The 12448-nt window shown below is 37.0% G+C and overlaps 1 protein-coding gene across 1 annotated transcript; it reads right to left on the reverse strand.

Annotated features, from left to right (window-relative positions):
* Positions 1-734: 734 nt before the first annotated feature.
* On the reverse strand, positions 735-9292 carry LOC103713017 (conserved oligomeric Golgi complex subunit 6). The gene is made up of 11 exons (XM_039126915.1): positions 9077-9292; positions 8935-8987; positions 8347-8494; positions 8047-8154; positions 7282-7349; positions 5582-5705; positions 5354-5500; positions 5008-5271; positions 4555-4839; positions 1683-1823; positions 735-1471 (listed from the first exon to the last, which is right to left on the reverse strand). Exons 1-11 carry the CDS (start codon positions 9290-9292, stop codon positions 971-973), a joined length of 2055 nt encoding a protein of 684 aa, XP_038982843.1. The 3' UTR covers positions 735-970.
* Positions 9293-12448: the final 3156 nt, after the last annotated feature.

The following is a 12448-nucleotide window of genomic DNA, read 5'->3' on the forward strand; positions in this document are numbered from 1 at the left end:
ATGCCATGCCCTAAATTCAGAACATAGCATACAATCATAATCTGTATACAATTCCAACTCAAATAAAAATATTACAATATGATTCAAATTCATCATCCATTAAATAAATAAATAAGAGCGGGGACATAGAGACTAAATCCAAATTTAAATATCCAAAACCCACAATCTCAAAGTTAGTCAACAATCACAAATTGGAATACACATCATCTTCAAGAAGGACATACAATAAAGAACGTCATGAAGGCATTTCTACACGCTTCAAAGCTTAAAATAGCAGAGACTGGACCGTAGGGTCACCTGTTTACTACGTGCACACAGTGCAGTGAGTCACAACTGAGGCCATGCATCTCATTTCCCTCCCAGGAACAAACTCTTCTTTTAGTAAATACACCTCCATAATCACTCTTCAATATAAACTTTCAGATAATGACTGAAAAAAAATTCTATGAACTAAAAATACATTTGTCAAATCTACTCCAAAAAGAAAATCATGATCAAATAGTCAACCTAAATAAATCACATTCTCTGCATATGTCCACTAGAGCATATCCATGTTTTTCACTACATGGATGATCCATCTTTATCTCACAGATACTTCTGAAAGGTTAAAATAGTTAATGGACCAAGTATGAAAAAACTTAAAAAAAAGGAAATATCTCTCATAAAAGAAACAATAAAAAGATACAAAGATTGTGAAAAGTGCCTGGAAAATAATGCTGGAGCTACCACTCACAGATCAGCAAACAACAATAATGTCGTATAAAACTTCAACTGCAAGGTCAACAAGAACTGGTGGACATATCATCTTGGCAAAACTCTTTTTTTTTTTCAGAAAAATATCCTAAGAAAATTTATGGATGCATGATCTATCGGCAGCTGCATTCATTATAAAGCTTACAGAATGAATGCTTGACAGCATAGTTGAAGAATAGGCAGTATATAAATACAACTATGCATACGGCACATAGCCTCAGATTTCCAATATTGTTCTTATCTGATCAGGTGAATGCCTAACCAAGGACCTAGGATCAGGGTAACAATTCTTTGGGTCAGTGACTGCTTTGTAAAGGCGCTCATAAGCTCCTGCAAGTGCCCTTGCCACACGGATGCATGCATCAGAACGCAATTTAGGAACTTGCAGCTGCTCAAACTCTGGAAGTGAACCTTCATTTCCAGTGACAAGTCCAAAGAATGCTCTTAAGCATTCAGAGAGCACCGGCACAGACATTTCCTCTACCTCTGCTAAGGCCTTGACCTCTTCGCTCTGACCATCAATAAAAGACATCTTGTTCAACAGCCCACATCTCCTCAGGATGGCATCCACTTCTTTCTCCACAAGCATGCTGAGATGCATCTCAATCATTGAGCAGAGCTTATTCATGTAGTTTGCAGCAATTTCTTGTCCAACCAATGGTTGCTGAATAGCTGACAAGCAGTTGATGAGGTAAATCTTGGACGAACTCTCAGCACTCTGCAATCAGATGGAAAATAATTATGAAACCACCCAGTGCACATTGCAACTCGAAATTAAGAAAAGATTGACAAAATATAAGCAGCCTGGAAATATGTAACTTTCTTTTGAAACTAAAGAAAACAATTATATTTTGAGATCATATAACATGCTTAAAATACCATTGCTGGAAGACAGTAAAAAATTAAACATACAATTTGCATATTCTAACCTGAGTTCTTGTAGAATTGTTCTTGGCTAGAATCGCATCAACTGATATAGAGTCTCTGTTGCTTGGGCCTAAATCAGAACTTGTTCTACTTCTCCTTGAAGCTCCTTTAGACTTGTGAGCCTCTGCTGCTTGCTCACACATCTACAAATATAATTACATAAATTCATACAGACAAGTGATAAAATTGAGGCTAGCAATGAGAACTTTCCTTCCAACTATAGGAAGCACAATTAGCAATTCCTAAAGGAACAAGATTTATACAATTTGCTTGCATCTCCAGGATAATAAATAATACAGCAAGGGGTAAGTAGTATTGCACAGATATTTTTAACATAGAAATAAAGCATCAATTCACACTGTCAAAGGTTTAGCAAGGTGCTTCAAAATCATTTAACATGCTCATACACAACTAGTGGAAACTGATTTGAGGAAGAAGATAATAAATGTCATTGAACTAATAATTTTCCCTTTTACAGTCAACCCCCCTACCTCTCTTCCACAAGCCTCCACCTTCCAAAATTTTTAAAAAAGCACAATCTTCATATCATATCAAATATAAAAAAAATATTGCATGATATTGATATAAAGATACTATAGCAAAGAAAGAATCCCAATGACAGACTCAGATTAGACAAAATCTTGAACCTTATAATAAATAAAGATTGAAATTAAAAAAAGAAAAGAAAAGGTATCTCGAAAACTGTAGAGGCAAATAAGAATTTAAAAACAAGCTCCTTGATAAAGCATTGCCCTTGCACTAAAGCATATTTGAGCTACTCCAACAATATAGTTAAAAAATGTTGAGGGATAATTAATTTTGACGCGCATTAGACTGGACAATACTTAATTCCTAAAAGTTGTCTTTTTGTTAGAATGAATTCAGATCTGATTCACATCCTACTGACAAGTTTGGTTTATCGTACAAAGATCTCAAAATCCTAATTATAACCTTATGCCAAATAACTTGTAATGCAGCATTAAAAATGTGGGAGAAAACAACCAAAGCATCAAAATAACCACGTAATATAAGTAAATTTTGGGAGTGGGGCCAAGGGGGTGGGGAGGACTTGATGCATGATTAACTCACCATGGGAGCATCCTTTTATCATGTCCCATGTTGTGGACATTCCTGGGTTCATATTACTATATCATGGTCAGGATCAGTATGTATGCGTCCAACACTAAGGCGCCCTCATCGCTGTCGGTTATCCAAGGCCATTAATAATTCAGGATAACCCAATTTAGATCCAGCATTGGTATTCAAATTTGGATCTAGATACCAAATTCAAAACCATCAGTTTGGCATTGAATAAGTTGTGAAGGCAATTCTAGGGAAAAATGGGATCTGCAGCTGTCATAAGCGACCGCCTAAGCACTTAGACAAGCCATCCCCACCTAGGCACCAAGCGCTTTCTCGGCCTTTAAGTGAGGTGGCTGCCTGAGCACCTAAGTTGGTGCCTCAGCAAGCACCTGGCTGCTCAGGGGACCCTTTGTCTCAGCAAGGTTCCTTGTTGATTGGATTGTTGAAGGCATCAATTTTTTTGACTAATTCTCTTTTTTACTTGAAGAGAAAGAAATCAGCCCATCTATAATGTGTTCCCTTTGCATATTAATTGATGCTTGAGTGTGTTATGTTTCCAAGAAATTTTAAGTACTTTAAATGACTTTAAAGTAAATTGTTATATAAAACTAAAGTAATTTTAACTCAAAGATTTTGCTATTGCACAACCTAAGTAGTAAACAGCCTTGCTACTCGTCAATATAGTGTAATTTAATATGCTTTTCAGGAATTACATGCGACTATATACTCAAACATACAGTTCTATTATTTTTATGCATTTTTTGCTGAGGCATCTGCCTAGCAACCATAGCTTTTCACCTATGCTTATAAAAGGGTCAATAACACTCAAAGCCACCTAGGCAATTTGACAATCTTGATCTGACAAGAAATCTAAAGGGCCAATTGACAGGCAGGAAAACCTGTATTCTTGGTTATCCTTTGGATGCATACGGTTCAAAAAAAAAAAGCGAAAAAAAAAGAATACAGGCAGGAAAACCTGTATTCTTGGTTTTTCATGTTGATTCCAGTTCTATTTTTTTTTCTGTAACAGACTTTTTATGCAACAGAAGCTTGTGCAACGATAAAGCAACACCCAAAAGTTTCCATATACTAGGAAATAGTCTGGAGTATACAGGAGAGAGGCAGGGGGTAACTTTAGGAAGTGCGTTATCTAAGAGAGAAATCATTAGCCAAAAAACCAAATTAAAATACAAAATCCACCTGAATTCCATAGCCCACAATCAAATTCTAGATAAGGATGCAGCTACTTCGAAAGGGGGTTTTAGTTGAATTATAGGTTCTATTTTAATTATCAAGGATTTTCTTATGCCATTTTGTAATATGAACAAGGAGCATATTTTCAGCAAATATGCAATACTACAGGGTGCTATATTCAAAATACCCAAACAAACGGACAAAATTACATGCTTAATTCAAAGTAAAGCAGCTTCACAGACATCATTTCGGAATGATCATGTACACTTTTGCTCCTTCAGGCATCTCATTTGACCTTTGCAATTTCACCAATAAGAAACCACTAAATGCAAGAGGAACTGTCAATTAAAGAACATGTACTAAATCATCTTAAAGGAAGCAAGTTTTTACTGGTTATGTTGAATAGACAGATCTAATACCTAATTAGCAGAAGTTAAGTTATTCAAGATGTCTAGAACGAAAATTTTTCAGATAGGCCTAATCTAAATTTTCTCATGGTTTGTGTGTCAACAGATTGTATACCAGTACTTCTAATCAACGTAAATTTGACGATTTACTAGAGCGAGCATTTTATTTTCAGAAAAAGCACAGGCATACCTGAACTATAGGATCAAGTAAAGCAGTAATCACAGAATTAAAGTCAGGCTTTTTCCCAGAAGCAGGAACCATCATGCTATTGAAGGTATCAATAAGCTCAAGCAATAAAGAAACTCCTTCTCTGACTGCTGGAGGTGGGGCTAAGTCAACTGCAACCAGGGGAGGATACCTCAGAAGTTTTTCTCCCCGTGTTCTCAGGACACTAAAGAAAGTTTGCTGAGCAGCATCCTTGAGTAACCAAATTGTATTGCAGAGAGCTGTTTCAATCCCCAGCAAGTCTGCAATCTGCAAAGAACAAAAACTCAAATGTAAGAAAACAGAATCAAATGAATTCTGATGGCCTCAGATGCCATCTTTAGTTTTGAGGAAAAAAAATGATAATGGAAACATAACATGATAAATACAACAGAAACATTGCATTGATAAATACAACAGAAACAGATCACAACTCACAGTATAACTGTAGAACTCCAGTGTGTTACTCAGTCTATAGAAAACTATAAGGCTAGGTTGAGACTGCAAAACTTGCTCAACTCTGACTTTGAATGGTCGACATGCCCCCTCAAATATTCTATCCAGAATAAAGGTAATATCGTGCTCTGTTTTTGTGGAATCACTTTCAGCATTTTTGGAAAAGCGGCGAGCAGTAGGTCCTGTATCAGTCACCGCATCCGGTTCAAGCAATGCCAGTACAAGTTCTCTCTCAGATGCCAGAGCCTTCTCATAAAGAAAATGTTGGAACATCAGCACATCTATAGAAATTAAAATTGAGATCCAAAATATAAGAGAAGATGCATACCTGGTGTAACCATCCCAACATATCACCTACATAACGTAAAGGGTCATGAGCATGCACTTCAATAGGTCTTGGAAGCCCTCCAGGTCCTCCCCGTGTCAGAGCACTTATAAACCGTCTAAACAATGCATGATGTCGCATGTTTGCAACCTAATGATAGGCATATTGTTGTGTGACAGTAAATTTGTTGATGAAATAAAGAATACCAAATGTTCAAATATTACTACATACCTCTTCTGCACAATACTTAAAAAGAACAGGCCTTTCTTTTAAGCTACGAACAGCCGTCTTCAAAAGATCACTAACTTCAGGATTATCACTATCACCCAATTTTTTACACTCTGCCTGGACCCACCTGAAAAAATAAAATATTATGTCACACACATTGATGACACATCCGAGCATAAACAAACCTTCTAAAGAAATCAGCATTACTTTGCTATGTATCATCATCAAGGCCGAGTCCTCCAAAACAGAATTTTTTTCCCCTACTTCCAAAAAAGTTTGCATTGGTCTCCCTACCTTTCAAACCTTTAACTTAAATTCAAGATCCCACATAACTTGGAGAATCTCTAGCTGTAGCTGGCCAAAATATCTCAAAGTTCCCTCTCACTATATCCACTATTGGTACTATTCTTAGTTCCTACAGAGTCCGTATGCTCTTCTGCTCTCAAAAGCTCATATTATAACCTTATTATAAAATTCTTTTTCCATTTGAAGGATACTCAACAATCAGATGACTCTTTAAAGGTGCATTTCAAATCAATCCACCCTCAACATATCTAAAACACTATTATACCACGTAGTCAAAATCCTAACGTAACAAGGTAGGGAACCATGTTGACTAGGTTCCTGCAACACAGGAAGAGTGGGTGGGTGCAGCCCAAGCAGAAGCAACTTTGGCAAGCTTGGCTTGAGTTCTAAAATTTCAAGCACACATCATATTATTTTCCATTTAAAAAATAGAAAAATATATGGAATACGATTATGTGTTTAAGTTAATTTGAGCAATAACTGTAACGAACAAATGGAACAAGATATTGCTTGAGCACATCTGTAGAAGTGTTAAAAATGTTTTCTTGTATTTTAATTTTAATAGATAAATGTTATGAAATTGATATAAGTCCCTGGTGTTTGTATCATTTATTAAGATGTATCAATATCAATGAAATTTAGAAATCAATATTACAAAGTTTGAGCACATTTTTAATGTAACTCTTCAAGAAGGAAGCAAAAATGGAAGTACAGCCTCAATTGCAATGGACTGAAATAGTCAAGGCATAAGTTAAGAAGTTCAGATACAAGTCTGTTCTAGTAGAAATTAAATAAACATTATAAAGATGGTATTAAAATGAAATTTATCGATGAAATTTTGAAATCATTATTACATAGTTTGAGCCCATTTTTTTATGTAACTTTTCAGGCATGAATCTACATGGAAGTACAGCTTCAATTGCGGTAGGCTGAATAAGCACTTCCTTGCAGGAATTAAATAAATGCTAAATTCATTATTTAAGATATATGGATGAAATTTAGAAAATGATATTACACAAGAATTTTCATGTGCAAATACAATGTAGAGGTATGGCTCCAATTGCGAAGGGTGCGTATCTTAGTAAGAAGTTCAACTGCAAGTTTATTCTTGTAGGAATTAATAGTGGAACACAAACTTCAAGATACATTCAACTGGAGGATCGAAATGTGGTTATGATCAACATGGACAAATTAACGCCAGTTTATACCATTCATGACAATCCAATGACATGCTAGCATTAACATATCTAGAGTGTCAAACACCATGAATCAAAACTCTATATGAGAAGGTAGCACTTGCTGTACACGGGAAAAGTACTGTTTCTAATCATAATCAAAGGGGCTTTGGAATCAATAAATGTTTGACTAACATCAATATGGCATGCAAGAAGTATCACCTGCACAATCTCTCATAGGCTCCTTCTTGATATACAGACATCATATCCATCAGCTCCAAGCCAGCACGCTGTGCAACAAATTCAAGTTTGTTCACACCAAAAACACAATCAATCATGATTTCCATTTAAAAAGAAAAATAGAATCCTTGTGCATAATGTAAGGTATTTGTACATTGCATTACATTCTTTTTAGACCGAAACATAAATCTAATTATGATTCTATCTGCCATTTAGAAAATAATGTGATAAAGAAACAGTTCAACAGTATTATTCCCAATAAGCTACAATTTCAAGCCATCTTGAGAATAGCTAGAAGATGGAAAACGACCATCACTACAACCAGGTTTATGAATTTTCTCCCATTATATCCAAGATACAAAAAGAAATGAGATTAACTACCTGATAGATAAAATTTTGATTGCCCTGGGTATCCCAGCTAATTAACACAAGACAAGTTCGTGCATATATATATATATACACACACACACAACATATCTAGTCCCTTGATCAAGCTTCACATTAAATATTCTTCAAGTAATATAATTTGAGCTACCACAAAGAGCTTTTAAGAAGCCTTTTGGCAAGTTGCATGCTCAAACTCCAGACAATTATCATAAAGAAAACAGGGTATCCAATTTCGATCTGGTTCAGATCTCAAGCAGAAAAGCTAGCTCTTTCCAGAAATTTCCGACCGTCTAGTGCATTAGTGCAGATGTATTAAGCTGATTGTGGCACTAACTAAACAACATAAAATAGGTACGCTACCTGGTGATGTGTTCTTAGCAGTATCTTACAGTTGGCATGAATTTCTTGAACATGCGAAAGTGCCTTGAAGAAATTCTCATTCAGATCTTCCTCCCTTAGTGCATTTATCTGCAATTAGAGATACAACATTGCAAAATGTGCAACCAGTTATAAAATATATAGCTAACTAACTAAATAAATAAACAAATAAAAGGCAGATAATACAAGAATCCAAGTGAAAAGAAGATGAGCATATAACTACATATCAGCGACATTGAAATCTGAAAAATACTATAAGCATCATAAAGCTTCCAAGGACACCTCTTCATTAGAAAGCTGGTAATCACGAAGAAACAATGACACAATTTCTTGCCGTTGAGTAGTTATCTCAAGTTCCTGCTTTAACCTCTCCGTGGTGTTGATGATATCCCCTGTGCTCGCACTGCAACTGCTCAATGCTCTTCCAATCCTGTAGAAAAAAAAGACTTAACCCTACACATCCATAAGATCTACATGAGGTTCATCCTGGCATAGATCACAAAAACACCCCGAAGCAAATTGAACACACACGCAAAATTCAACAATAAACGTATATTTCATATCAAATTGCCACCCTCCCCCCCCCCCCCCCCCCCCAAACACACACACAACCAATTCTTTTTCCATCAATAACATAACACGATTGCTATTTCCAAGATGAGTTGTGCAAGTCGGGGGATCAGATTAACCAATGACCATGGTTCCGGTCAGATCCCAATTTGGTGCGCGTTCCGTCAGATCTGGCGAGTCAAGCCCCCATTTTGCATACTGCCGGGTGCATATTGTGCAGATCCAGCATTTAATGGATGAATGAATGAATTAGGGTTATGTTAGGTTGGGGATCCAAGAAGCTGATAGAAGAAGACTTACCGGTCGCAGCATTGGGCCAGCGCGTTCACCTCCTCCTCCACTCGATCCAGCGCCTGCGAGAAGAGGAGATAAAGATAGGATCAGAGACCGGATTCATCAAAGAAGAAGGAGGCGGGATAAGGACAGGGGGTGGGGGGATGACCTGCTGTGCGGGGAGGGAGGCTTGGAGGAAGTGGTGGTTGATGGCGAGGGCGCGGTGGTCGATGGAGGATTTGAGGTTGCGGCGGGCCTGCGGGGTGTTGTCGGTGTAGAAGGTGGAGAGGGTGGCGAGCGAGGCCACCAGCTCCTCGCTGTCCGTCCGCGTCTCCAGCACCTTCTTCAGCTTCCGGGACAGCCCCGGCGCCAAGCTCACCGCCATCTTAATCCTAATCCTATCCTGCGAAACTGCTTCCGAGAAGGGAGACCTCCGTTTTCCGATCGCTCCTCTCTCCTCGTTCCGCCTTCGCTTCTCCTCCCGTTAATTACCTACCCCTTCTTCATTCATTCGGAGCAGGACTCCATTGGAGTCCAATGGACTAAGAACCCAAGATGGATGCCTGTGGACTACGGCAAGTTGCTCGGCCCACCCTGACTTACAAAGCTGCGGGAATTGGACCTCGGCCCATGGTATCATGAGCTGTATGGGCTCATAGTTTTCTGGGCCACCTATTCACCGGAAGGCAAACAGTAACTAGGTAGCCTTTTTTACTGCACACCATTCAGAAAAGTTCCGCTAGAAGAGTCTTGAGTCTGCTCCCTCCCCCCTTAGTTGGCTCCTTCTTTTTGATTTTTATGGATGTATGTAGGCATGTGTGGTGTGAGTTACCGCTGTATCAATATATATATATATATATATATATATATATATATATATATATATATATAAAGATGGACAAGAATAATTGAGGAAAACAACTTGGCAAACAAAACTACTCCATCCACCATGAAGTTCCATATGTTCTATTGCTCTCTGGTAGGTTTGGTTGCAAGATTTTTTTAAAAAAAATGGAGGGACAAGGCAGAGTTATTCCGATGAGTTTGGAGGAATATGACTTATTTCCTGGAATAAGAAATTTAGATGTTTGGATGGATGGTCATGTTGAGGGTGATTCTATCATGATAGATGTTTGACTAGCTAGAAAAGTTTTATTTTTGTTGTTTGGACAAGAGCGCTTTTGCGTTGGATATTAGAAAAATAGCAAAGTATCGAAGAGTAGGGTTGTTGAAATACCAACCACCTTGCTTCCCCAGCCCCTGCTCTAGGTCCACTAACTTATTTTATTTATAATAAATTACAAAAGAGCATACTTTTGAATTTTGTGACAGAAATGAAATCCATTATTCTTCTTCGACAAATTATATCCTGTACCGCATACACCAACATGGAAAAATATAGAGTGAATGCGAGTGTGACAAAATCTCTAGAAAAATCATGGGGAAGTTGTTAAAATATTTATAGAAGAAAACAAAAGAAAAAATGATTTTATTTTTTTGTTCTATCACATTCAGTACATCGTAAGAGTTATATATACTCGTGTACAAACTCCATATAAGAAAATTAATATAGGCTGATATATTATCATGCTAACAAAAAAAAAATATTATATGTGATACAGGTTGTTATATATCTCTAAAATCACTCTAACAAGATCATGTTAACAAAGAAAAATAACAAAAGTTAATACGAGATCACACTAATAAAAAAAATATTATGGGTGATGCAAGTTGTTACGTAATTTTTAAGATTATGCTAACATCCCCCTCAAACTCAAGATGGAACTGTAGGTGCCAACTTGAGCTGGAAAAATAGATCACGAATGTACTCAAAAACTAATGTATTAGATTAAGAGCTGAAGTAGCAGCTCAAAAGCTGACGTAATAGACTAGAAGCTGATATAACAGCTTAGAGGCAAATGTAGTGGTAGATCAAGTGCTGACATGGCAGCATAAAGTATGATGTGGTCGAACGCGAGCTATTATAGCAGCTCAAAAACCAATGTAGCAGATTAGGAGTTGACATAACAACTCAGAAGTCGAAATGACAGACTGATGTATCAAGATGATGTGATAATATAGAATTTGATATGGTAGAACAGAAGCTGACATAGCAGCTTAAAAACTAATGCAGCAAATCAGAAAGCTAACACAGCAAACTAATATGTTTGACAACGCTGACGTAGCTAATTGATGTGGTAGACTAATACATCTACTAATATGACTAATTAACATAGCAAACTGGTGTTTGTCGATATATCTGACTGATATGACGGACTGATATGTCTGTCGATATGGTTGATTAACTTGTCGTGTCTACTGATGTGGCTGCGAAAAAATATATAGAAGATGATAGTTACAGCAAGAACAAAGCTCAGAGAAAAAGCAACCAAAGGTCGACAATCTTCGTAGACAGAGGCATCATGAAAGAGGAGTAAGAGACTTCGAACTGGATGGTGAAGGAGCTAGAGACAACAAATAAAATCGAAAATGGAGAGAAAAGAGATGAGCGATGGTGAGGAGAGACGATCGAAGATCTAAAATTGATAAGAAAAGGAGATGGAGAGGAGTTGCATATCTATTGAAAACAAAGGATCTCCGGGTATTAATCTACCAAAAATAGAGGATATGCAGATCTACTAAGAAATATGAGATCTTCGATTGTTGATTTATTAGAAAATAGAAGATCTGTGGAAAAATAGAGGATCTACAAATCTACCGAAAAATAAAATATCTTTGGGTGTTGATTTTCTTGGAAATAAAGATCGATAGATCGGAAATAGAGGTCTTCAAAGCTTCTAAGTATGGTAATAATAGCCACAGCAATGACGGAAGAGATGGCGGTAGCAGATTAGATGATCGGTGGCTCTGATACCATATTAAAATATTTGTAGAAGAAAATAAAAGAAAAGGAGAGAAAAAATAACATAAGCCATGTTGATGAAAAAAATATTATGGTGATGCAGGTTGTTATGTGATTTTTAAAATTATACTAATAAAAGCCATGTTGATATGGGACTAAATGAAACTTTGCAAAAGATGATCGTAAACTCTAAGCTTTAGCATTGGTTTGGACCTCAGTTTAAAGAAAAGATCGAGATTTTTGTACATACTCGCTCTAATTCCAGATAACAGAGACAAAACACAAGCAAAAAAGCTAAAACCAAAATATGAGCATGATTCAAATGAGTTTTCACGTAAATCAAATTCTTGTCTTGGATCCCTCCCATAAATGTAAGTATTAATTACATTTTGAAATTAGTAAAAGCATGCACAACTATTAGCTCGATTGCGGCCAGACATGCTGTGAGGCATATCTTGGAACCTGACGGTCTTTAGTGCACTCTGATGAGGACCAAGTATAGGACTCATGCAATAGTGACAGACTTTCACACCAGATGTCACAGTTTCTTTATTTAAAGGGAGATCTGCATATGCGCCTCAATAGTAATCCCTTTGATCACATGAGCCATAAGGGATGGAAAGACTATTGATGTGTTGGAAGACAGTAGGCTGACCGAGCAGCCGATCATTTGGCTGT

This window comes from Phoenix dactylifera, chromosome 5, assembly GCF_009389715.1.
Source record: "Phoenix dactylifera cultivar Barhee BC4 chromosome 5, palm_55x_up_171113_PBpolish2nd_filt_p, whole genome shotgun sequence".
Lineage (NCBI taxonomy): Eukaryota > Viridiplantae > Streptophyta > Magnoliopsida > Arecales > Arecaceae > Phoenix > Phoenix dactylifera.

Excerpts from the sequence above, each read along its gene's own strand:
- LOC103713017 (XM_039126915.1), bottom strand. The coding sequence starts at position 9,292 with ATGGCGGTGAGCTTGGCGCCGGGGCTGTCCCGGAAGCTGAAGAAGGTG. Across the intron at positions 8,988-9,076 it reads CCTCCCTCCCCGCACAGCAG|GCGCTGGATCGAGTGGAGGA; the intron begins GTCATCCCCCCA and ends CTCTTCTCGCAG. Across the intron at positions 7,350-8,046 it reads TGCTAAGAACACATCACCAG|CGTGCTGGCTTGGAGCTGAT; the intron begins GTAGCGTACCTA and ends TTTGTTGCACAG.